At 40.0% G+C, this 27,941-nt stretch overlaps 1 protein-coding gene across 1 annotated transcript in view; it reads left to right on the top strand.

Annotated features, from left to right (window-relative positions):
* The window catches only part of LOC124594906 (intraflagellar transport protein 140 homolog), a 263,104-nt gene extending 247,540 nt beyond the window's left edge, over positions 1-15,564 (top strand). Inside the window, exon 24 of the mRNA XM_047133380.1 lies at positions 12,058-15,564. Within this exon, the coding sequence (XP_046989336.1) occupies positions 12,058-12,245 (188 nt within the window). The 3' untranslated portion in view covers positions 12,246-15,564. The remainder of the gene's footprint in view (positions 1-12,057) is intronic.
* Positions 15,565-27,941: the final 12,377 nt, after the last annotated feature.

The following is a 27,941-nucleotide window of genomic DNA, read 5'->3' as shown; positions in this document are numbered from 1 at the left end:
AGTATGGCAGGTGCACTAGCAATGCCAAAAGAAAGTAGCCGCCATTGGTAGAGGCTGAATGAGCATTCAAAAAGCGCACTCATTTGAAGTCCGGGTACAAATATAGTTGCAAGTGCACTTCCAACTTATTGATTTAAGAGTAGTATTCACTGCCTTTTAACTTTGAAAAAAAGGCCTTGGAATGTAGAATCAGATGGGTATCAACCCCCACTTGAGAATTAAAAGCTTCTACAATCTCCACATAAGCTGAGAAAGCCATTCAGTTTGTGTACCACTACTAAAGGGGACACCCATGAGCTAGACAACATACGCATGATCACTTCCTGTTGCAATTGAATTTGTCTTTAACATTCTCATACAGAACGTGTAGTAAAGAATGTGACTTTGCAACATGGCAGACTGCACTGCATTGGAGGAAAATCTTTTCCTAAATGTCAGAGAGACAGCTTATCTCTGGAGAAAACAACACGGAAAAATGTGTGCAGAGGTATCAACGCCTTGGAACTTCAGAGAAAACTATGGTGACATTGAGTGCATGCATAAATGTAAAACAAGATTCCTAGGTAGTGATGAAGTAAAACGCTTTATGCCAGCAACATATAAAAAGAAAGAATTTTTTTTTAAAAAAAGTGTCCTCAGGGAAACAAAGTAATTAAATCTGACAACAAACAAAATAATAAACTTCTTGGTTTGAAGTTAAATAAGGAATAGTAGTCTCCCAAATGATTACTTTGCCTGGACGCCAATCACTGCTGACAGTTAATTGGTACAATTGTATGATAGTTAATTGGTAAGTTCACAATATCCAAATCAATCAGTGCACATAAGTACAGGAGCACAAGAGTCCAAATTAAACTGAGACTGGGGGAGGCAAGTGGAGCCCAAGCTTAAATGTTCATTATTTAATTTTTTTCTGCATTTCAGACAAGGTGCTCCATAAATTTTAAAACGTGAATCAATGTGTAATAAAAAGAGGTTGAAGGCTATGTAAGCTTAATCTTTAAGGAAATGGTATTTATGCTTTAAATGAATCATAGTTCACTGAAATCTGAAATGAGGTTCATGATTTACACAGCAGACAAATTGTTGCATTTGGAAAATAATGTAAACTTTATCAAATTTTAATTCTAAATCTAGTAAACATTTAAGAGCTAACATTATGAAGGGTGTTCTTTTTTACTGTATCTGACGCATGTAAAGAAATATTAATGATTTTCGAAAATAAAAGGTCAGTGTTGTCATTTTTCATCCAATTTGAGATGGAATAGCCCATATGTGGTGCTGCTGGTTGTAAGAATATATAAATAGTCTTGCTGTATGAGTCACTGGCTTCAGCAGGGTGTGTGATCAGATAGAAACGCCGTGATGCACCAAACATTCTCTTGGATTGCATGTTGTCAACTCATCTGGAAATTAAATACAGACTGCTAATGTGGTTCAGTATCTAAGATGCTGGTTGAGTGGAGCGGAGTTAAAATATCTGCCCTTCAACTCTGATTTAGACTTCCAGCATCTTTCCTAAATAACATAATGCAAGTTCCTACAAAAGGCATCTTGGCTTATTTCTTGTCCCATCTTTGCCCAATCCAAGATTGTGTTTCATTTCTAAGATGAACCAAACATTCTCTTGGACTGCTTTGTTGTCAACTCACCTGGAAACTAAAATAGAAACAGCTAATGTGGCTCAGTATCTAAGATGCTGGATGAGTGGAGCGGAGTTAAAATCTTTGCCCTTCAACTCTGATTTAGATTTCCAGCATCTTTCCTAAATGACATAATGCAAGTGGTAAGACAGTTCCTACAAAAGGCATTTTGGCTTATTTTTTGTCCCATCTTTGCCCAATCCAATTATGTAAGTAGTGTTTGTGGTGGGTATTATTATTATTATTATTATTATTATCATGTTTTTGCAGTAAATGTTAGTTGTAAGCTCTAGTTTTCTTGTAAGACAAGTATTTATCTATGTCAGAGTGATAAATTAAAAAGAATCCTTCATGAGTATCCACTTACACTTTGATAATATTTCAGCCTTTTGCACAGGCTAGCAACTGGCTCCAAATTTAGAAAAATTATTAAGTTGTTCATTCTCAATGAGGCATTTCAGTAGCCTTTAACTGTAAAAGGACACCAATCACTTCACACCAATTTTTGCGTGTGTATAGTCATCTGAAATGACATTATTACCACATGTTGTTGTTGTTGTGGTCTTCAGTCCTGAGACTGGTTTGATGCAGCTCTCCATGCTACTCTATCCTGTGCAAGCTTTTTCATCTCCCAGTACCTACTGCAACCTACATCCTTCTGAATCTGCTTAGTGTATTCATCTCTTGGTCTCCCTCTACGATTTTTACCCTCCACGCTGCCCTCCAATACTAAATTGGTGATCCCTTGATGCATCAGAACATGTCCTACCAACCGATCCCTTCTTCTGGTCAAGTTGTGCCACAAACTTCTCTTCTCCCCAATCCTATTCAATACTTCCTCATTAGTTATGTGATCGACCCATCTAATCTTCAGCATTCTTCTGTAGCACCACATTTCGAAAGCTTCTATTCTCTTCTTGTCCAAACTATTTATCCTCCATGTTTCACTTCCATACGTGGCTACACTCCATACAAATACTTTCAGAAATGACTTCCTGACATTTAAATCAATACTGGATGTTAACAAATTTCTCTTCTTCAGAAACGCTTTCCTTGCCATTGCCAGCCTACATTTTATATCCTCTCTACTTCGACCATCATCAGTTATTTTACTCCCCAAATAGCAAAACTCCTTTACTACTTTAAGTGCCTCATTTCCTAATCTAATTCCCTCAGCATCACCCGACTTAATTAGACTACATTCCATTATCCTTGTTTTGCTTTTGTTGATGTTCATCTTATATCCTCCTTTCAAGACACTGTCCATTCCATTCAACTGCTCTTCCAAGTCCTTTGCTGTCTCTGACAGAATTACAATGTCATCGGCGAACCTCAAAGTTTTTCCTTCTTCTCCATGAATTTTAATACCTACTCCGAATTTTTCTTTTGTTTCCTTTACTGCTTGCTCATTATACAGATTGAATAACATCGGGGAGAGGCTACAACCCTGTCTCACTCCTTTTCCAACCACTGCTTCCCTTTCATGCCCCTCGACTCTTATAACTGCCATCTGGTTTCTGTACAAATTGTAAATAGCCTTTCACTCCCTGTATTTTACCCCTGCCACCTTTAGAATTTGAAAGAGAGTATTCCAGTCAACATTGTCAAAAGCTTTCTCTAAGTCTACAAATGCTAGAAACGTAGGTTTGCCTTTCCTTAATCTTTCTTCTAAGATAAGTCGTAAGGTCAGTATTGCCTCACGTGTTCCAGTGTTTCTACGGAATCCAAACTGATCTTCCCCGAGGTTGGCTTCTACTAGTTTTTCCATTCGTCTGTAAAAAATTCGTGTTAGTATTTTGCAGCTGTGACTTATTAAGCTGATAGTTCGGTAATTTTCACATCTGTCAACACCTGCTTTCTTTGGGATTGGAATTATTATATTCTTCTTGAAGTCTGAGGGTATTTCGCCTGTTTCATACATCTTGCTCACCAGATGGTAGAGTTTTGTCAGGACTGGCTCTCCCACGGCCGTCAGTAGTTCCAATGGAATATTGTCTACTCCGGGGGCCTTGTTTCGACTCAGGTCTTTCAGTGCTCTGTCAAACTCTTCACGCAGTATCATATCTCCCATTTCATCTTCATCTACATCCTCTTCCATTTCCATAATATTGTCCTCAAGTACATCGCCCTTGTATAGACCCTCTATATACTCCTTCCACCTTTCTGCTTTCCCTTCTTTGCTTAGAACTGGGTTTCCATCTGAGCTCTTGATATTCATACAAGTCGTTCTCTTATCTCCAAAGGTCTCTTTAATTTTCCTGTAGGCGGTATCTATCTTACCCCTAGTGAGATAGGCCTCTACATCCTTACATTTGTCCTCTAGCCATCCCTGCTTAGCCATTTTGCATTTCCTGTCGATCTCATTTTTGAGACGTTTGTATTCCTTTTTGCCTGTTTCACTTACTGCATTTTATATTTTCTCCTTTCATCAATTAAATTCAATATTTCTTCTGTTACCCAAGGATTTCTACTAGCCCTCGTCTTTTTACCTACTTGATCCTCTGCTGCCTTCACTACTTCATCCCTCAAAGCTACCCATTCTTCTTCTACTGTATTTATTTCCCCCATTCCTGTCAATTGCTCCCTTATGCTCTCCCTGAATCTCTGTACAACCTCTGGTTCTCTTAGTTTATCCAGGTCCCATCTCCTTAAATTCCCACCTTTTTGCAGTTTCTTCAGTTTTAATCTACAGGTCATAACTAATAGATTGTGGTCAGAGTCCACATCTGCCCCTGGAAATGTCTTACAATTTAAAACCTGGTTCCTAAATCTCTGTCTTACCATTATATAATCTATCTGATACCTTTTAGTATCTCCAGGGTTCTTCCATGTATACAACCTTCTTTCATGATTCTTAAACCAAGTGTTAGTTATGATTATGTTGTGCTCTGTGCAAAATTCGACCAGGCGGCTTCCTCTTTCATTTCTGTCCCCCAATCCATATTCACCTACTATGTTTCCTTCTCTCCCTTTTCCTACACTCGAATTCCAGTCACCCATGACTATTAAATTTTCGTCTCCCTTCACAATCTGAATAATTTCTTTTATTTCATCATACATTTCTTCAATTTCTTCGTCATCTGCTGAGCTAGTTGGCATATAAACTTGTACTACTGTAGTAGGCGTGGGCTTCGTATCTATCTTGGCCACAATAATGCGTTCACTATGCTGTTTGTAGTAGCTTACCCGCATTCCTATTTTCCTATTCATTATTAAACCTACTCCTGCATTCCCCCTATTTGATTTTGTGTTTATAACCCTGTAGTCACCTGACCAGAAGTCTTGTTCCTCCTGCCACCAAACTTCACTAATTCCCACTATATCTAACTTCAACCTATCCATTTCCCTTTTTAAATTTTCTAACCTACCTGCCCGATTAAGGGATCTGACATTCCACGCTCCGATCCGTAGAACGCCAGTTTTCTTTCTCCTGATAACGACATCCTCTTGAGTAGCCCCCGCCCGGAGATCCGAATGGGGGACTATTTTACCTCCGGAATATTTTACCCAAGAGGACGCCATCATCATGTAATCATACAGTAAAGCTGCATGCCCTCGGGAAAAATTACGGCTGTAGTTTCCCCTTGCTTTCAGCCGTTCGCAGTACCAGCACAACAAGGCCGTTTTGGTTATTGTTACAAGGCCAGATCAGTCAATCATCCAGACTGTTGCCCTTGCAACTACTGAAAAGGCTGCTGCCCCTCTTCAGGAACCACACGTTTGTCTGGCCTCTCAACAGATACCCCTCCGTTGTGGTTGCACCTACGGTACGGCTATCTGTATCGCTGAGGCACGCAAGCCTCCCCACCAACGGCAAGGTCCATGGTTCATGGGGGGGGGTTATTTCCATATACACATGAATAATTCACGCCCATTTTTTCCTGAATGTAAGGGTGAAAAACTGAGGTGTGCAGATAAATTGTAATTAGGTTGGTACTGATGTGCCTCCTCTAACTATATACTATAACGTTATTGCGGCCTCAGTCTGTGACATGTCAGTAGTACGTTAAAAGTGAAGTATTAACCATTATTAATATTATTGAAGAAGCAGAGAATATTGGAAACTGTGCTGTGGGAAGAAATTATGATGTGATCAAGGGTTGTTTTGTGACTGGTGAAAAAATGAAATGTGCGTTCACAAAACAGTTGTAAATCGCTGGGCATTTCGTGACCGAAAAGGGAAAGGGGACCTCTAAAAAAGGCTCTGCAGTTATGTAGATCAGAAGTGACAAAATGGGTGCAGAGTTGTAGTGGATCTAGTATAACATTGTACAGCTTCCATTATAGCACTCGGCACAGAAAGTAATGGGAGTAATATTTGGAGATGTTCAATTGGTGTGTACTTAATATTTGCAGATACTCAATTGGTGTGTACTAAGTGGAACTGTATGCCATTACAAACATCCCTACTTCAGATTTAGAAGTACTGTTGATCTCCTTGCGCCAAAGATCCTTCCATAGATCAAAAAACGTTTATGAGACATTTTTTAATGACTTCCTTATCAAAGCTCTTGAAATTTTGTCTAGCAGTTCTCCATGCAGTGAAAATTCCTACCGACCATCAACGGTGCTCCTTCCCAGGACACAAATCCTATTAAATGTGTCTATGATTACATTTTAATACATTCCGCATGTATGCCAGCATTTCACACAATATACTCAGATCTAGAAATTGCTCCTCTTTATGAATGGTAAAATGTCACTCAGGAAGTTATCAAAAACCTCACTGAACCATATTAGATGCAAAGCATCTTTGGCTGCTTGTGATGACTAGAAATTGTTTGAGAGGCCAGTAATTACATTGCTGTGGCATTTCTGAGTTATTCCATTGCTGCAAAAAATTTGCTCTTATATCTTCATTCATTTGAAAACTTCTTTCGTATATGTGCTATATCTAATAGCAAATCCTCATATACCTAGTAACAAAGTCAGTTAAAAATTTATGTTTAAATATTTATATTAAATATTATGTACTATTGTATCCAAACTCTTGTTTTTAGCAATATGCTATACGTATTTTAATGGTGTTTATATTCAAACAGTATATATCTAATAGCTTTGATATTTTTTTCTATTAAAATTTCATTGGTGTTTCCAAGATATCATAATAAAATCACAGGACCCACTTGAAATTTATCTGTGTGTACATAAAGTATGCCCCCCCCCCCCCCCCCTCCCCTATGAACCATAGACCTTGCCATTGGTGGGGAGGCTTGCGTGCCTCATCAACACAGAGAGCCATACCATAGGTGCAACCACAACGAAGGGGTATCTGTTGAGAGACCAGACAAACATGTGGTTCCTGAAGAGGGGCAGCAGCCTTTTCAGTAGTTGCGCAGGGGCAACAGTCTAGATGATTGACTGATCTGGCCTTGTAACACTAACCAAAACGGCCTTGCTGTGCTGGTACTGTGAATGGCTGAAAGCAAGAGGAAATTACAGCCGTAATTTTTCCCGAGGGCATGCAGCTTTACTGTACAGTTAAATGATGATGGCGTCCTCTTGGGTAAAATATTCCAGAGGTAAAATAGTCCCCCATTCAGATCTCTGGCCAAGGACTACTCAGGAGGACGTCGTTATCAGGAGAAAGAAAACTGACATTCTACGGATCGGAGCGTGGAATGTCAGATCCCTTAATCGGGCAGGTAGGTCAGAAAATTTAAAAAGGGAAATGGATAGGTTAAAGTTGTATATAGTGGGAATTAGTAAAGTTTGGTGGCAAGAGGAACAACACTTCTGGTCAAGTGAATAAAGGGTTATAAATACAAAATCAAATAGGGTAATGCAGGAGTAGGCTTAATAATGACTAAAATAATAGGAATGCAGGTAAGCTACTACAAACAGCATAGTGAACACATTATTGTAGCCAAGATAGATACGAAACCCACGCCTACTACATTAGTACAAGTTTATGTGGCAACTAGCTTCGCATTTAATTGATGAAAGGAGAAAATATAAAAATGCAGTAAATGAAGCAGGCAAAAAGGAATACAAACGTCTCAAAAATGAGATCGACAGGAAGTGCAAAATGGCTAAGCAGGGATGGCTAGAGGACAAATGTAAGGATGTAGAGGCTTGTCTCACTAGGGGTAAGATAGATACTGCCTACAGGAAAATTAAAGAGACCTTTGGAGAGAAGAGAACCACTTGTATGAATATCAAGAGCTCAGATGGCAACGCAGTTCTAAGCAAAGAAGGGAAGGCAGAAAGGTGGAAGGAGTATATAGAGGGTTTATACAAGGGCGATGTACTTGAGGACAATATTATGGAAATGGAAGAGGATGTAGATGAAGATGAAATGGGAGATAAGATACTGCGTGAAGAGTTTGACAGAGCACTGAAAGACCTGAGTCGAAACAAGGCCCCCGGAGTAGACAACGTTCCATTAGAACTACTGATGGCCTTGGGAGAGCCAGTCATGACAAAACTCTACCATCTGGTGAGCAAGATGTATGAGACAGGCGAAATACCCACAGACTTCAAGAAGAATATAATAATTCCAATCCCAAAGAAAGCAGGTGTTGACAGATGTGAAAATTAGCGAACTATCAGTTTAATAAGTCACAGCTGCAAAATACTAACGCGAATTCTTTACAGACGAATGGGAAAACTAGTAGAAGCCAACCTCGGAGAAGATCAGTTTGGATTCCGTAGAAATGTTGGAACGTGTGAGGCAATACTAACCTTACGAGTTATCTTAGAAGAAAGATTAAGGAAAGGCAAACCTACGTTTCTAGCATTTGTAGACTTAGAGAAAGCTTTTGACAATGTTGACTGGAATACTCTCTTTCAAATTCTGAAGGTGGCAGGGGTAAAATACAGGGAGCGAAAGGCTATTTACAATTTGTACAGAAACCAGATGGCAGTTATGAGAGTCGAGGGGCATGAAAGGGAAGCAGTGGTTGGGAAAGGAGTGAGACAGGGTTGTAGCCTCTCCCCGATGTTATTCAATCTGTATATTGAGCAAGCAGTAAAGGAAACAAAAGAAAAATTCGGAGTAGGTATTAAAATTCATGGAGAAGAAGTAAAAACTTTGAGGTTCGCCGATGACATTGTAATTCTGTCAGAGACAGCAAAGGACTTGGAAGAGCAGTTGAACGGAATGGACAGTGTCTTGAAAGGAGGATATAAGATGAACATCAACAAAAGCAAAACGAGGATAATGGAATGTAGTCAAATTAAATCGGGTGATGCTGAGGGGATTAGATTAGGAAATGAGACACTTAAAGTAGTAAAGGAGTTTTGCTATTTAGGGAGTAAAATAACTGATGATGGTCGAAGTAGAGAGGATATAAAATGTAGACTGGCTATGGCAAGGAAATCGTTTCTGAAGAAGAGAAATTTGTTAACATCTAGTATAGATTTAAGTGTCAGGAAGTCGTTTCTGAAAGTATTTGTATGGAGTGTAGCCATGTATGGAAGTGAAACATGGACGATAACCAGTTTGGACAAGAAGAGAATAGAAGCTTTCGAAATGTGGTGCTACAGAAGAATGCTGAAGATAAGGTGGGTAGATCACGTAACTAATGAGGAGGTATTGAATAGAATTGGGGAGAAGAGAAGTTTGTGGCACAACTTGACCAGAAGAAGGGATAGGTTGGTAGGACATGTTTTGAGGCATCAAGGGATCACAAATTTAGCATTGGAGGGCAGCGTGGAGGGTAAAAATCGTAGAGGGAGACCAAGAGATCAATACACTAAGCAGATTCAGAAGGATGTAGGTTGCAGTAGGTACTGGGAGATGAAGAAGCTTGCACAGGATAGAGTAGCATGGAAAGCTGCATCAAACCAGTCTCAGGACTGAAGACCACAACACCAACAACAATAGCTCCGCATATGACGAAGAGATTGATGAAATGCATGATGAGATAAAAGAAATTATTCAGATTGTGAAGGGAGATGAAAATTTAATAGTCCTTGGTGACTGGAATTCAGTGGTATGAAAAGGATGAGAAGGAAACGTAATAGGTGAATATGGAATAGGGGTAAGGAACGGAAGTGGAAGCCGCCTGGTAGTATTTTGCACAGAACATAACTTAGTCATAGCTAACACTTGGTTCAAGAATCATGAAAGAAGGTTCTATACATGGCCGAGGCCTGGAGATACTAGAAGGTTTCAGATAGATTATATAATGATAAGACAGAGATTTAGGAACCAGGTTTTAAATTGTAAGACGTTTCCAGGGGCAGATGTGGACTCTGACCACAATCTATTAGTCATGAACTGCAGAGTAAAACTGCAAAAAGGTGGGAATTTAAGGAGATGGGACCTGGATAAACTGACAGAACCAGTGGTTGTAGAGAGTTTCAGAGAGAGCATTAGGGAATGATTGACAAGAATGGGGGCAAGAAATGCAGTAGAAGAAGAATGGGTAGTGTTGAGAGATGAAATAGTGAAGGCAGCAGAGGTTCAAGGGCTAGTAGAAATCCTTGGGTAACAGGAGATGTATTGAATTTAATTGATGAAAAGAGAAAATATAAAAATGCAGCAGAGAAAAAGGAATACAAACATCTCAAAAACAACATCGACAGGAAGTGCAAAATGGCTTAGCAGGGATGGCTAGTGGACAAATGTAAGGATGTAGAGGCATATATCACTAGGGGTAAGATATATACCGCCTACAGGAAAATTAAAGAGATCTTTGGAGAAAAGAGAACCACTTGTATGAATATTGAGAGCTCAGATGGAAACCCAGTTCTAAGCAAAGAAGGGAAACCAGAAAGGTGAAAGGAGTATATAGAGGGTAGTTATAAGGGCGATGTACTTGAAGGCAATATTATGGAAATGGAAGAGGATGTAGATGAAGATGAAAAGGGAGATATGATACTGCGTGAAGAATTTGATACAGCACTGAAAGACCTAAGGCAAAACATGGACCTGGGAGTAGACAACATTCCACTAGAACTATTGAAGCCTTGGGAGAGCCAGACCTGACAAAACTTTAGCATCTGGTGAGCAAGATGTATGAAACAGGCGAAATACCCTCAGACTTCAAGAAGAATATAATAATTCCAATCCCAAAGAAAGCAGGTGTGAAAATTACCGAACTATCAGTTTAATAAATCACGGTTGCAAAATACTAACACAAATTCTTTACAGACGAATGGAAAAACTGGTAGATGCCGACCTTGGGGAAGATCAATTTGGATTCCGTAGAAATGTTGGAACACGTGAGGCAGTACTGACCCTACGACTTATCTTAGAAGATAGATTAAGGAAAGGCAAACCTACATTTCTAGCGTTTGTAGACTTAGAGAAAGCTTTTGACAATGTTGACTGGAACGCTCTTTCAAATTCTCAAGGTGGCGGGGATAAAAGACAGGGAGGGAAAAGCTATTTACAATTTGTACAGAAACCAGATGGCAGTTATATGAGTCGAGGGGCATGAATGGGAAGTAGTGGCTGGGAAGGGAGTGAGACAGGATTGTAGCCTATCCCTGATGTTATTCAATCTGTACATTGAGCAAGCAGTAAAGAAAACAAAAGAAAAATTTGGAGTAGGAATTAAAATCCACGGAGAAGAAATAAAAACTTTGAGGTTCGCTGATGACATTGTAATTCTGTCAGAGACAGCAAAGGCCCTGGAAGAGCAGTTGAATGGAATGGACACAGAAACGAGGATGTGAGATGAACATCAACAAAAGCAAAATGAGGATAATGGAATGTAGTCGAGTCAACTCGGGTGATGCTGAGGGGATTAGATTAGGAAATGAGACACTTAAAGTAGTAAATGGGTTTTGCTATTTGGGGAGAAAAATAACAAATGAGGGTCAAAGTAGAGAGGATATAAAATGTAGACTGGCAATGGCAAGGAAAGTGTTTCTGAAGAAGAGAAATTTGTTAACATCAAGTATAGATTTAAGTGTCAGGAAGTCATTTTGGAAAGTATTTGTTACGAGTGTAGCCATGGCCATGTATGGAAATGAAACATGGACAATAAATAGTTTGGACAAGAAGAGAATAAAAGCTTTTGAAATGTGGTGCTACAGAAGAATGCTGATGATTAGAAGAATGCTGAAGATTAGATGGGTAGATCACATAACTAATGGGGAGGTACTGAATAGAATTGGGGAGAACAAAAATTTGTGGCACAACTTGACTAGAAGAAGGGATCGGTCGGTAGGACATGTTCTGAGGCATCAAGGGATCACAAATTTAGCATTGGAGGGCAGCGTGGAGGGTAAAAATCGTAGAGGGAGACCAAGAGATGAATGCACTAAGCAGTTTCAGAAGGATGTAGGTTGCAGTAGGTCTGGGAAATGAAGAAGCTTGCACAGGATAGAGTAGCATGGAGAGCTGCATCAAACCAGTCTCTGGACTGAAGACCATAACGTTAACAACACAAAATAATCAATCAGAACCTAATATGTGCAACATAGTTGTATAACTGATTAGTTATTTTCTTTTGTTTAGGCGATCCACCAGCACGTTATGTGTCAATCAGTACACTAGAAGCAATTGCAAATGGACTAGGTTTACCCTCTCCAAGTACACAGCCTGTTCATGAAATAGGAGATGAAGAAGTTGAGGAAGAAGAAGGACTGGGCACGGGTGCAAGGCCTGGCACTAGCTATGCAAGTAGTTATGGGTATCCACTGTAGTCACTGAACTATTCTTACAAATAGAATCTGCTTGTTGTGTATGTTATCATTAAATGTTATAGTTACTATATCTTGCAATAATGTGTGTGTCAGAAGAAAGCTGCGGGTTACAGCCCTTACTGGAAGGAAAATCCAGCAGTAATGTGATATTTTCTGTTACCCCGAAAATAAAGTTATGTTCCTTTGCTTTGACTGTGTGATTCCATGTAAAATCAACTTCTTAGATAATTTACAGAATTATCATTCCGTACAAAATTTTAATGTGCAATACTTTTAGTGAAGTTATGTTCCTTTCACTGTGAAATAAACTTCTAAGATAATTTCCTGAATTATCATTCTGTACAAAACTTTAATGTGCAATACTTTTACTATAAGTTTAAGGAATTTGGTTTCAAACACCTTACATTAATGCAAACTATGTTGGCATTTTGAAAGGCTTCATTCAGGGCATTACCCAGTCAGAATAATTTCTTTATCCTTTTGCCGTACCTAGTGGGTAATGTTAGTCCATAATATTTCTAACCAATAGCCATTTTCAGTAAATGTTATGTATTTCCCACAAAAGTTTGATGTCAGTACAGATACACTTCTGTATTTTAAAGTGGATGTCAAAATTTCTGTTAGAAATTTGCAGCTCACCTGTGTGTTCTTCACTTGTAAAGTGGTGCTCCCATTGTAATTTTGGCTGGGCTCTTAGACTTTTGTAATGATTATTTTTTTCATGTGCGATAATTACTGCCTGCAGTTCTTTTCTCATGTGTTCTTTTTTGTGACATTTTCATTTTACATCTTATTTTATGTTAGGTTATCAAGAACACCATAAAGATGAACAGTCATTAAATATGCAAACTTCTAGACCCTTGATGTATCATTAGAAAATGGAAGTTAATGTGCTTTCAGTATCATTCTAGCGAGGAGTTAGTTTGATTTCTAAGTATTCATCTCTTGCCTGTCTCAGTATGTTTTACTGAAAGTGGTTTTAGCAAAACGATATATTCTCATAAAGCAGCCATATGTTTAATCACAGATATTGAATATGTTGTGTCTTTTCATCCTTTTCAAGTTTTGGACATTCTGTTGTAGTCTTTGAGTTTTTGCTTCATAGGAACTCCTTTGTTTTATTATTATTATTATTAGTAGTAGTAGTAGTAGTAGTAGTAGTAGTAATATTGAAGCTTGGAGTAGACCCTGTCATAGCTGCTTCTAGTTTTGTCAGTGCTTTGATGCTCATTCCAGTACTACATTCATCTATGCTTTTCAGTAATATGCTTAAGCGTATCTTGTAATACCGTAATGCAACCAATCATTACATCCTTATTTGTAGATTATCCCACACCGTTCCTGCTATGACTGCATGTACATGGATTAGTAATCCAACCTCTTTTCAATGATTCCATTATATTCTTGCTTCTTGATTTTACAGAGATGGAGGAAGTCATCAGTATTAATTCTGTGTCAGTAAAAAGTAACATTGCTCTTCTTAATTATTTAGTAAGTTTACATAAATTATGAAATACACATCCATGTGATATACATTCTGCCAGAAAGCATTTTAACTAGCATATCTTAGAATACAATCACTAAGTTGAATGTACCTGATAGTATGTAATTTTTGTTGGTTAGAGTCTGAGTATACTGTGATTTATGTAATTGTTTGTAATAGAGAACAAGCTTCATTTATCAAAATATTTTACTTGTTTTAGGATGTAATATTCTTCTCAGTCAACCCCTTTTCTTCTGTCAATCATTTGAGTAATGTATTATGGTAGTCTCAAAACAAAGTATTTTTATCACATTTTTATTATCTTGAATGGTTTCTTGCGTACTAAAGTCATTGTTTCATTGTAGAGACAGTAAGTCTAAGTAGGCTCGTCATTACTCATCTTTGTGACAATGACCTGGGAGTTACATTATGAGACACATGAGGAATATTTTCTAGGGAGCACACCTTGAGTTATGGAAGTATGTGATGTTGCAGACATGTGGAGTGACCTGAAGCCCGGTCCTCTACACTCTATAATTTGCAACATGAACTGATTTTTTGTTCTACTGATTCTACACTAGTGTTGTGAAAATTATACTATTTGCTACAGCACAATGGGTACCAGTATTCAATGAAGTATCTTTCTTGATATGATTTGTGCTTGAATTTGATGGAGTTGGTAGTGACTCACAATGCCAAATGCCTTTTGTTACTTACATGTGTAATTTATGTCTATAATTTTTCTTTCAGACGTGTTTCATAGTTCTCATAAATTTGTTTTTGACCATGTGTATGGCTGACTACGTACCATGGAGGGCATAAATATATGTGAAAGTGTGCTTTTGTCATGGAAAAGAATTGTTTGAGGATTGAATGCTATTTATGATTTTCATCTTGTACATAGCTATAGTTTTGATACAGTATTTGTAATATAGCTTTATTTAAATAAATTTTAATTTATGTTTTTGTGCAGATCAAATAATGTATATTGTACATGTACCACTGGTGTCTCATGTGAAACATGTTTAAAAGTCATCGTATGAAGGTTTAGCAGTGGCAGCATTGATAACTAAACACTGTCATCTTTGCTGAGAACAAATCCTGGAAATAATAGGATTTCGCGTGTTACCCAGTTTATAGCCTTTGTCCTTGTCGATAAGGTTTTCTCCCGTGTATATTTCCATGTACTCTTCAATAATGGGACCAAATGAGATGGCACAGTAGTAAGACACTGACCTCATTTTGGAGAACAGCAGCTAAAACTGCTATCCAGATTTTGGTTTTCCATAATTTTTGTAAATCACTTAACAGTTTTGCAGGCCGTGGGAAGCATACTTACCAGTAATTGTATTTCTTTACTACACACAAGAGAATGTGTCACACCACTTCTCTACATTCCTGGCATGTAGTGGTAATCCGTTACACCAGCTGTAGGCCTTGTTTGTTATGAAATATAACTTTTAGGACCATTGGAAATAGACATACTATTAAATAACATTGTTTTACTGGCCACTGGAAAGTATGCTTACCACTTAAGTAGTTTCTCCATGAGACTTGAGAAGTATACTTACAAGAAACTTAATATTTCTTCTGTGAACTTTGGGTAGCATACTTGCTACCAACTTAGTCATTTTACAATGATCTTGGGAATATGCCTTATCTCAGATGTGCCTGATGGTGTACATTGCTATGACAGCCAGTTTCTGTTTCAGTCAGAACACACTGCTTCCATTTCTCAGTACAGATTATTGTGACTTGTACCAACTCATTTCTTTATTTTGTGATAAATTTTATAGGATTGTTTTCATAGTGTGATCAATAAAATAAAACACGAAATGCTGTTTTTTTTAATATATTTTTTACCTGCAATGGCAACACATAGCAGCTCACAAAAAGAAAGTGAGAAAAACACTTACCACCATTGTTTAACAACTCACAAAAGGCTGTGGGAGATATACATACCACCATTGTTTTTGGTCCTAAATCACAAAAATGAAGTTTTGCAAAATAAGTATACTCAGTTGATCGTAATCCTAATACAGTACCAAAAAACTTAACTTCACTGAGTTGCTATAAAAGCTGCATTTTTGAAAGGGTTGAGGCAAATACCAGAATGGTACCTTTGGAAGAGCATGACCAATTTCCTTCCACAAATTGAGCTGGTGTTCCATCTCAAACGATGCTGTTGTTGACGGGGTGCTAAACCTAAATCTTGCTTCCATTTTTTTAAGAATAATGGGATCCCAAAAGAAAATTGCACTAGACAAAATTGTTGTTTCACCATACTCCATGCTATGCCTGGTGAACATACAATGTCCAGCAGTGGCAGACTTCATTGGTTGCACAAAGTGAGTGCAGCATTGATATTATTTGCAAGTTATTCCACTGTGCTTGTGGTCTGATCTACATAAGACATACCACTTTGGCAAAGTATTTTATGTATTCTAGCCTTCCACAATAATAAATTGTCTTTCACCAATCCAAGGTGGTCTGCAATCTTATACAGTGGATGGAAAAGTACTTTAACTTGAAATTTCAAGAGTAGACTACAGATATTGAATGAGATGTTGCCAACAAATCAAAGAAAAGCAATACAACTCTTCAGGCTTTCCAGGCGATCTAATGACATCTTGGGTTGTCGGGTGTTCTGCCGGATATCAGCGTCGTACTTGCACGATATTTCGGTCACGTAGCTAGGGACCTTCATCAGGTGCGACCTGAGACTGCTCCTCGAGTGGACCTGGTCCAGTATTTATGCCTACGGACTTCCCCCTCCACCAACGGCTGCGGGCGCTTCCTCTATGGTCCGCGCCCATTCCCTGTGACCTGCTGGAGCGTTGCTGCTCCGTTTTCCGTCCGCTGCGGTTCTAGGTGTTCCCTCTGCGGTCCGCGCCCACCAAACGCGCTCCTGGGGGTTTCATCTACGGTCTGGGGTACCAGGCGTTCCCCCTGCGGTCCGCGCCCGCTCACCACGACCTGTTGGAGCGTTGCCGCTCCGTTTTTCATCTGCTGCGGCTCTGGATGTTCCCTCTGCGGTCCGCGCCCACCAGTCCCACTTCTGGGTGTTCCATCTTCGGTCTGGTGCTCCTGGCAGTCCGTCAGGGGCTCGTTTACCATCTCCATGTCTCTGGTTCTTCTGTTTGTGTAGTGTTGCAGCTGGCCCCGTTGCTCCTTTAACAATTCCAGAGCCGGATCCCAGGCTCTGCTTAGCTGGTACCCTGTGTCACGATTCATAAGATCGTCAGCCATTTTAATCTCAATCGATTCTCTTATGACACTGTCCCAAAATCTGGGTGTTTGTGCTAGAATCTTGGTATCCTCATACTTCATGGCATGATCTAGCTCTAGACAGTGTTCAGCAATGGCTGACTTAGTCACCTGTCTTAATCTAGTGTGCCTCTGATGTTCTTTGCACCTGATCTCCACAGTTCTTGTCGTCTGGCCAATGTAGGACATGCCACATTGACAAGGTATATTGTAAATCCCTGGTTTTCGTAACCCCAGTTCGTCTTTGACACTCCCCAGCAGTCCCCCGATCTTGTTGGATGGACAGAAAACACACTTGATATTGTGTTTACGCAGGATCCTACTGATTCTGGCAGAAATAGAGCCAGCATAGGGCAGATATGCCACCTTCCTTGCTTCATCTTGGTCTTCTTCAGGAACCTGTGGTATAGTGACTGGTCGGAGTGCCCTCTCAATTTGTCTGTCCATGTATCCATTCTTGGAGAAAACTGTTTTGAGACGTTCTATCTCTATGGGTAGATTCTCTTGGTCTGATAGGGCACGTGCTCTGTGGACCAAAGTCTTCAGAACCCCATTCTTCTGTGCAGGGTGGTGACAACTGCTGGCCTGCAGATATAAATCAGTGTGTGTAGGTTTTCGGTACACACTGTGGCCAATTGATCCATCTGCTTTCCTCTGGACTAGTACATCCAGAAATGACAGCTGGCCATTCTTCTCCAGTTCCATGGTGAACTTGATATTAGGGTGGCATGAGTTAAGATGTTCAAGAAACTCATTGAGCCTGTCCATCCCATGTGGCCAGATCACGAAGGTGTCATCCACATACCTAAAGAAGCATGTGGGTTTAAATGTGGCTGACTCCAATGCCCTCTCCTCAAAACTCTCCATAAACATGTTGGCAACCACAGGGGACAGTGGGCTGCCCATAGCTACACCTTCAGTTTGCTCGTAATATTGGTTTCTGTACAGGAAATACGTGGATGTCAGTGTATGACTGAACAGGTCCAACAGAGCACCATCAAATTTCTCTGCAATCAGTTCTAGTGAGTCCTTCAGTGGGACCCTGGTGAACAGCGATACCACATCAAAACTAACCATGATGTCCGAATCTGTGATGTGCAGTTGCTTGAGGCGTTGCAGGAAATCTTCTGAGTTGCGGATGTGGTGAATACATTTCCCCACATATGGAGCCAGGAGACCTTTCAGGTACTTGGCTGTTGTGTACGTAGGTGCCCCAATATTACTGACAATAGGACGTAGGGGCACACCCTCCTTGTGTATTTTAGGCAGACCATACAGTCTGGGTGGCACTGGCGCTTTTTCCCGTAGTTGTCTGATGATCTTATTGGGCATCCCTGTTTCCTTCAAGAGAGCACTAGTCTTCTTGGCCACCTTGTCCGTGGGGTCACACTCCAGAATTCTGTATGCAGGGTCCTCCAGAAGTTGGCGTACTTTCTCATCATAATCCACACGCTGCAAGATACAGAATTCTGGAGTGTGACCCCACGGACAAGGTGGCCAAGAAGACTAGTGCTCTCTTGAAGGAAACAGGGATGCCCGATAAGATCATCAGACAACTACGGGAAAAAGCGCCAGTGCCACCCAGACTGTATGGTCTGCCTAAAATACACAAGGAGGGTGTGCCCCTACGTCCTATTGTCAGTAATATTGGGGCACCTACGTACACAACAGCCAAGTACCTGAAAGGTCTCCTGGCTCCATATGTGGGGAAATGTATTCACCACATCCGCAACTCAGAAGATTTCCTGCAACGCCTCAAGCAACTGCACATCACAGATTCGGACATCATGGTTAGTTTTGATGTGGTATCGCTGTTCACCAGGGTCCCACTGAAGGACTCACTAGAACTGATTGCAGAGAAATTTGATGGTGCTCTGTTGGACCTGTTCAGTCATACACTGACATCCACGTATTTCCTGTACAGAAACCAATATTACGAGCAAACTGAAGGTGTAGCTATGGGCAGCCCACTGTCCCCTGTGGTTGCCAACATGTTTATGGAGAGTTTTGAGGAGAGGGCATTGGAGTCAGCCACATTTAAACCCACATGCTTCTTTAGGTATGTGGATGACACCTTCGTGATCTGGCCACATGGGATGGACAGGCTCAATGAGTTTCTTGAACATCTTAACTCATGCCACCCTAATATCAAGTTCACCATGGAACTGGAGAAGAATGGCCAGCTGTCATTTCTGGATGTACTAGTCCAGAGGAAAGCAGATGGATCAATTGGCCACAGTGTGTACCGAAAACCTACACACACTGATTTATATCTGCAGGCCAGCAGTTGTCACCACCCTGCACAGAAGAATGGGGTTCTGAAGACTTTGGTCCACAGAGCACGTGCCCTATCAGACCAAGAGAATCTACCCATAGAGATAGAACGTCTCAAAACAGTTTTCTCCAAGAATGGATACATGGACAGACAAATTGAGAGGGCACTCCGACCAGCCACTATACCACAGGTTCCTGAAGAAGACCAAGATGAAGCAAGGAAGGTGGCATATCTGCCCTATGCTGGCTCTATTTCTGCCAGAATCAGTAGGATCCTGCGTAAACACAATATCAAGTGTGTTTTCTGTCCATCCAACAAGATCGGGGGACTGCTGGGGAGTGTCAAAGACGAACTGGGGTTACGAAAACCAGGGATTTACAATATACCTTGTCAATGTGGCATGTCCTACATTGGCCAGACGACAAGAACTGTGGAGATCAGGTGCAAAGAACATCAGAGGCACACTAGATTAAGACAGGTGACTAAGTCAGCCATTGCTGAACACTGTCTAGAGCTAGATCATGCCATGAAGTATGAGGATACCAAGATTCTAGCACAAACACCCAGATTTTGGGACAGTGTCATAAGAGAATCGATTGAGATTAAAATGGCTGACGATCTTATGAATCGTGACACAGGGTACCAGCTAAGCAGAGCCTGGGATCCGGCTCTGGAATTGTTAAAGGAGCAACGGGGCCAGCTGCAACACTACACAAACAGAAGAACCAGAGACATGGAGATGGTAAACGAGCCCCTGACGGACTGCCAGGAGCACCAGACTGAAGATGGAACACCCAGAAGTGGGACTGGTGGGCGCGGACCGCAGAGGGAACATCCAGAGCCGCAGCAGATGAAAAACGGAGCGGCAATGCTCCAACAGGTCGTGGTGAGCGGGCGCGGACCGCAGGGGGAACGCCTGGTACCCCAGACCGTAGATGAAACCCCCAGGAGCGCGTTTGGTGGGCGCGGACCGCAGAGGGAACACCTAGAACCGCAGCGGACGGAAAACGGAGCAGCAACGCTCCAGCAGGTCACAGGGAATGGGCGCGGACCACAGAGGAAGCGCCCGCAGCCGTTGGTGGAGGGGGAAGTCCATAGGCATAAATACTGGACCAGGTCCACTCGAGGAGCAGTCTCAGGTCGCACCTGATGAAGGTCTCGAGCTACGTGACCGAAATATCGTGTAAGTATGACGCTGATATCCGGCAGAACACCCGACAACCCAAGATGTCAAAAGCAATATAATTTGCTGGTGTATTAGTCTCCTTGTCCGATTGTCAATTTTTTGCATTAACTGATAGCGCCCTGTTGATTTGCTGGGCACCCTGTTGATTTGCTGGGCAGACTATTCATTTTCCCTGAAGAGTGCTCTTATATGGGCTATCTCCTTAGGCAAACTCAGCTTCACAAACTGCGTATGCCATATGTGCGAGTGTCTTAGGCACACTCATAGCATGTAATGGATGCTGACAATTTGAAGACTGTAAATACAGGTCTGTGAGGAGTGAGCTTACGATAACCTGAATGACCCAGAGAGCCACGATTCTTTTATCTAACCAGAATATCCAAGAGCAACAAACAATGATATTTCTGTGTTCCCATGGTAAATTGCATGTTCTTATGTATGACATTGAGATGGTGCAAAACCTCCATTAAGTTGTCCTCTGCATTGGGCTATACTATGAGCATGTCATCAGCAGACCTCCAGAAACTGAAGGGTTAAACAGCTGCTGACTCTGGGGCTCTCTCCTCAAAATCGTCCATAAAAAAGTACATATTCACCTGAATTATCACTACCTGCATGGCATGGGCAACATTGGATTTTATTTAACAAAGAAAAGAAACAAATTGGTTTTGAAGTGAACATGATACAATGGACCAGTTCCAAGCTATAAATGTAAAGGAATGACTATGAGTTTCCACTTCACTTGAGAGTCATAGATATTGAGAAAGTTTTTGACTCAGTTTCAACAAAATCATACAAACAGCCTCTGCGAAAAATGCATAGAGAATCCAATGTCAGGCTAGTAGCAAATTCAGGATTCATAACGGAGTCAGTCAGACAGATACCATGGCTCTGAGCACTATGTGACTCAACTTCTGAGGTCATCAGTCGCCTAGAACTTAGAACTAATTAAACCTAACTAACCTAAGGACATCACACACATCCATGCCCGAGGCAGGATTCGAACCTGTGACCGCAGCGGTCGCTCGGCTCCAGACTGTAGCGCCCAGAACTGCACGGCCGCTCCGGCCGGCGACAGATACCATGTCACCAAAACTTTTGTTAGCAGCCGCAAGTGAAATTTTCATGTCCGTAAACAAGGTAAATGAAGGAAGGAATATCTGTTAACATATCTAAACCAACTTTAAAAGCTGATGATATTGTGCTATTTGCCTCTAGTGTCATAAACTTCAACAACAAATGGAAGACCTTATCTGTAAGTAGCCTTGCAGATCAATAAGACTAAAATAATGTGTAAGCAACACATAAGCAAGACATTTAGTCAGGTGTATGGGTGAAGATGGACCAACAAAGCTCATTTTTGGATTCTAAGAGACCAAAATGATGACCTAATTTAAGGAGCTATATGACGTTAAAAAACATGTAGAAGTAACTTGGATATGTATAACTGAAGGCCATAAAGCACTGAAAACTGTACAGGAGGCCTTTGTCCAGCATAGCTGATGATTATGATGTTGAATAATAATCCACCCACTCCCAATACTGATTTAAAACAAAGTCCCTCTCCTCTCCCTAAATGGCGCCACTATTAATTTATCAACACACACTTGTGTACTTGAAACTTTCTGACTAATTAAAACTGTGTGCCAGACCAAGGCTCGAACTTGGCAACTTTGCCTTTTGCGGACAAGTGCTCTACCAACTGCGCTACCAAAGCATGCTCACGACCCAGTCTTACAGCTTTGATCCACCAGTACCTCATCTCCTACCTTCCAAAGTTCAGAGAAGGTCTCCTGCGTAGTTTGCAGGATTAACAATCCTGGAAGAAAGGATAGTGCAGAAAAGTGTCTTAGCCACAGCCTGGGGGACATTTCCAGAATGAATTTTTCACTTTGCATTGCAGAGTGGAAACAATAACGCAGGCTGTAGCTACGCCATGTCTCCAAAATATCCTTTCTTCCAGGAGTGATAGTCCCACAAGTTATGCAGAACAACCACTGTGAAGTTTGGAAGGTAGGAGATGAGGTACTGGTGGAAGTAAAGCTATGAGGACAAGATGTATGTCGTGCTTGGGTATCTCAGTAGGCAGAGCACTTGCCTGTGAAAAGCAAAGGTCCTGAAAGTTTGAGTCTTCGTCCAGAACACACTTTGCTGCAGATGGAAAAATTCATTCAGGAGACCTGTGTAGTTATTCTTCTTTAGTAACAACATATGCAATATGCTATATATATATATAATACAAATCAGTAATGATTACATAAATACTTTTTTATAAGTAAATAGCTCAACAGTACCAATTACATTCAGAGTCATTCCACGTGAAGTGTCCTAGGGCTCCCAGCTCAACCATGTACCCGAGGGCCCTACATGAACTTATGCCAAGTTTCAGGCTCACCTGTAACTTAGTTGAGGTGCTAGCACCACTTTTGTGAAGACCAGTTTTTCTGAGACCAAAAAGTCGCGAAGAAATCTTCAAGTTTGGCATTCCACTGTTCCTAATGTAAAAGAGCTAGACTCTTGTTTCTTGGTATAGTGACACAATGTTTCGTGCTCTACACGCAAATGATGGAAGTAGAGTTCAGAAAGAAATGCATTTGGAATAATCTCAGTTCAAAGAGGGCAACAAATCATGTTGCGAGAAATTTGTTCCATACTTTAATGAGGCGTAAGTAGTGGAGAAAGTGCGCTATGGACCTGGTCTTTTGCCAAACTACTGTCTGCGTGTGTGTTTAGTATATCCCAAATTTGGGCCTGGCTTGTGTATTTAATTACTGTGCTAAGCTCCTGTAAATTTGCTAAATTTGGGCCTGGCTTGTGTGTTTAATTACTGTGCTAAGGTCCTGTAAATTGCTAAATTTAACTAAACACACAAGCTAGGTCCAAATTTGTGATATACTTAACACCCAGACAGATAGTAGTTTGGCAAAAGACCAGACCCTTAGCACATTTTCTCCACTACTTATGCCTCGTGCAAGTATGGGACAAATTTCTTGCGACATGATTTGTTGCCCACTTTGAACTGAGATTATGCCAAATGCATTGCTTTCTGAACTCTACTTCCATCATTTGTGTGCAGAGCACAAAAAGTTGTTCCAACTACACCCAGAAGCAAGAGTCTAGCTCTTTTACATTGGGAACAGTGGAATGCCAAGCTTGAAGATTTCTTCGTAACTTTTCGGTCTCGGTAAAAGTGATCTTCACAAAAGTGGCTCTACAGGTGAGCCTGGAACTTTGCGTAAGTTCATGTAGGGCACTCAGGTAATACTGTACAAATTTCATCAAAATTTAAGATGGTCAAGCTGGGAGCATCTTCTAAACTGGGACGCTTGACATGGAATGACCCTTCAGTTAATTTGATGATTACTTGTACACCTCTACTTTACAATGAAACCATCATTAGTGCAGCATGATGACACTGTAGCTACACTATATATGCAGTTTAGATAGCATATTCTTTTCTGCTCTGGCTTTATCTTTTGTGAAATCACACTGTTGCCGATAACAATAACACCTACAGTGTCTGGGTATTTCAAAGTGCCAGAAAGAAAATAATGGTAAAGATGCTATAAGGAAAAAAAGTACAAAATTTTGTGAATGTTGGGATTTCATATGTGTATAGTTCAGTGACATTCTTTAATAGCTATGCCTGTGGCTCGTCATGCTGACGTCAGTGGTCATGTGGTCATCACAGAAACATATTCATATTTTCATACTGCAGCAGCCCTAAAAAACATTTCACATGCGCCACAACATGCTGCAGAGGCTGGTGGTGACATGACACACAGAATTGTTAAATGGTCCAGTATTTATGTGTTGTTGTACTGCTACAATATGAAGATTTATATGTTCTTCGCCATATAATTATCTGATTCACTGAGAAAGGTGAAGCAGTGGTGGGACATTGAAATCAAACTCAGGAAAAGTGGGGCTAAAATTGCCAGTTTCATTTTAATTTTCATGCTGACACTAAATAATTTCAGGTCAGTTTCAGAATAATTTCTTAACTAATCAGCTGCTCCTCACATGTCCTTCTTCTTACTACTGCAGAAAGATTTATTTATAATGGCCTCTACGTCTTACACTCAGGAGGATGTCGTTATCAGGAGAAACAAAACTGATGCACTACAGATCGGAGCGTAGAATGTCGGACCCCTTAATCAGGAAAGTAGGTTAGAAAATTTAAAAAGGGAAATGGATAGGTTTAAGTTAAATATAGTGAGAATCAGTGAAGTTTGGTGGCAGGAGGCCAGATGGATACAGGGTGATAAATACAAAATCAACTAGAGGTAATGCAAGAGTAGGGTTAATAATGTATGAGCAAATATGAAAGCAGATAAGCTACTATGAACAGCATAGTGAATGCATTATTGTAGCCAAGATAGACACGAAGCCCACACCTGCCACAGTAGTACAAGTTTATATGTCAACTAGCTCCGCAGATGATGAAGAGATTCAAGAAATATATGATGAGATAAAAGAAATTATACAAATAGTTAAGGGAGGCGAAAATTTAATAGTGATGGAGGACTGGAATTTGATGGTAGAAAAAGGAAGAGAAGGAAAAGTAGTAGATGAATATGGACTGGGGGTAAGGAATGAAAGAGGAAGCCACTGGTAGAAATTTGCACAGAGCATAACTTAATCTAACACTTGGTTTAAGAATCATGAAAGAAGGTTGTATTTATGGAAGAGACCTAAAGACAACGGAAGGTTTCAGATTGATTATATAATGGTAAGACAGAGATTTCGGAACGATGTTTTAAATTGTGAGACATTACCAGAAGCAGATGTGGACTCCGACCACAATTTATTGATTATGAACTGCAGATTAAAACTGAAGAAGCTGCAGAAATGTTTGAATTTAAGGAGACGGGACCTGTATAAACTGAAAGAACCAGAGGTTGTAGGGAGTTTAAGAGGGAGCATTACTAAACAATTGACAAGAACAGGGTAAATAAATACAGTAGAAGAAAAATGATACCTTTGAGAGATGACATAGTGAAGGCACCAGAGGATCAAGTAGGTAAAAAGACAAGGAAATTGGTCATAGGGGGTTTAGTAAAACCATAAAAAAGTAATTCACTGTAATTCTGACATGATTGTCATAAGAAGTGTGACTAAAATATAATTTAAAAGTTTATTTGACACTGCAGTAATGAAGCCATGTCACAGTACATAATTTTTTTCTTTAAAAAGAAAAGAAAGGATTACATTACCAGTTTCAATGAACTATGTCATCACTTTCAAATGTAGAAACTTCAATTGGAGATTATATAATGGGAATTATGACCATACATCTGACAAAAATTATAAGATATAGTGACACCAGGCAACTGAGGCAATGGTGGCACAACCAAGTCACTCAAGTTGTGCCTATACTTACCCAAACACTCATTCCATGTCCTAATGTAGAACAGATGGTGAAATTTGCCAAGAACTCCTACAATGTGCCCTGCTGTGACACAACAATTGTATGGCTGATATAAAATCACAATTCTGAAAATTAAACACATATATGTGTATTTAATTATTGTCATGGCACAAACTCCTATGAGATATCTAATAACCTCACTGTAAGTGTATCAAGCACAGCAAGCTTCCATATGGAATGCAGCACATAATTTTACTATGTTCAAAAAAAAAAAAAAAAAAAAAAAAAAAAAAAAAAAAAATCTCAAAACACAATGTGCTTTTATGCAGGAGTCCTAGACTGTGGTAGTTCTAAAGTTCTAAATACTCCTAGCAGATTTGCCACTGTTTTCATCAGCAAATATGTATAAACTGATAATTTTCTCTTATTTGAAGTACACATGATTTGATGTAACATTAGATTAACATAACACAACAATCACAAGCATCATGGCTGCTTGGAAAAAATTTCCACTGGTGTGTAAAGCAGAAGAAAATAGTGGTGTTTACATATAAGTCAGAAAACAAGTCTAAGGAGATGAAGCATTTGTGTCAATGTGATGTTATTACTTTGTCCAGCCTATTTGTTCCTTGAGCTGAGTTTCAGATCAAGCGGACAATCTATTTGATAATACTCAATATCATAGTCTCCACAAGACTCAAGGATCAGGCACCAGCTGATAAGTATAGTGTTAATACTGACATCTGACGATGCCTATACAACACAACAGTTGTCTACCGGCAAATAAATCTGAAATAAAGAGATCAAAAAGGTACTGGCACCTGGGTGCAGACATCTCAGCAGCATGTTATACTTATGTAAGAACACTGTGAATAATGACTCTCAAAACACAGAAATCCTCTAGCCCATTTCTAGAATTTACAGCTACTTACTTCCTTGTAGAAAGGAATTCATAAGCTACACCATGTAATATAACACGGTGTGCTGTTAACAGTTTAGACTGCAAACTCAATTACAAAACTGAGAACAATACCACAAACTTTACTGACAAAGTGTGTCATGCCAGTTTGAAGCTCTTGCAACACATTTTCTCTAACGTGTTGTAAGACAAAATTGCAGATATTGACAACAGCTCTTGCAACACATTTTCTCTAACGTGTTGTAAGACAAAATCACAGATACTGACAACATTACACCTACAATGACCTCACATCCAGATGAATCAAGTAAACTAGCTTGCTGCTAAATATGTATGCCAATCTTCTGAGATTGTTGACTATGCTTGACAGCCCATGCTGCAGTGCTGTACAACTCATTGGAACAGTGGCAACTAATATTTTCAACAGCTGCTGTAAAGAAATAGTTCTGTACTGCCACGCAGCATAGTATATGCTAACAGAGTTCCTGCACTACCATCTGATTCATAAGTTTTCATTATCTGTTCCTGTATAACCTTATAAGCAATTGAATTTTCTCATTAGCCTAGTAGCATTTATTTATTGCTTATGTAGTCTGACCATATTAGTGCCTTAAGGCCCTCTCTTACATCTGAATTTGAACAATTCATACCAAAGATATTTCAAAAGCATTCAAGGGAACAATAATAATAATAACTGACATTATTAATGATAACAATAGTAAAGGACATTGAGAATGATATAGATCAGTATAGCACATGTATTACAGAAGCAGGCGGGATAAAGTAAGAAGAGAAGATTGAAATGACTGACTGTGATAGCGGCTGTTAAGACAGAACAGAGTTTAAATAAAGAACTCTGCCAACAAGGGGGAGGGAAAAGTTATGGGAGAGGGAGGACTGACGAGAGTGGGCTGCAGACTAGTTTATGGGAGAGATGGCTGTTGTGTCAGAAGGTGGGCCATTAACTGTCTTTTGAAATTTGGAAGAAATTTAATTTCTCTGATTTTTTAGGAAGATTGTTCCAAAGTCAGGCTCTTGAAACAAAAAATTATTTAAGAGTTACGTGATGGTATAGAGAGAATTTTACTTTGTTTGGTACAAGTATTTCTGCTGTACTGGTCAGATAGTATAGTGTAAGAAAGTTAAACAAGAGCCTGAGAAGACAATAGAGCATTGTAGTCTTTGCATGTATCGG

The sequence above is a fragment of the Schistocerca americana genome, chromosome 2 (genome assembly GCF_021461395.2).
Source record: "Schistocerca americana isolate TAMUIC-IGC-003095 chromosome 2, iqSchAmer2.1, whole genome shotgun sequence".
NCBI lineage: Eukaryota > Metazoa > Arthropoda > Insecta > Orthoptera > Acrididae > Schistocerca > Schistocerca americana.
This window is presented reverse-complemented; position numbering and strand designations above follow the sequence as displayed.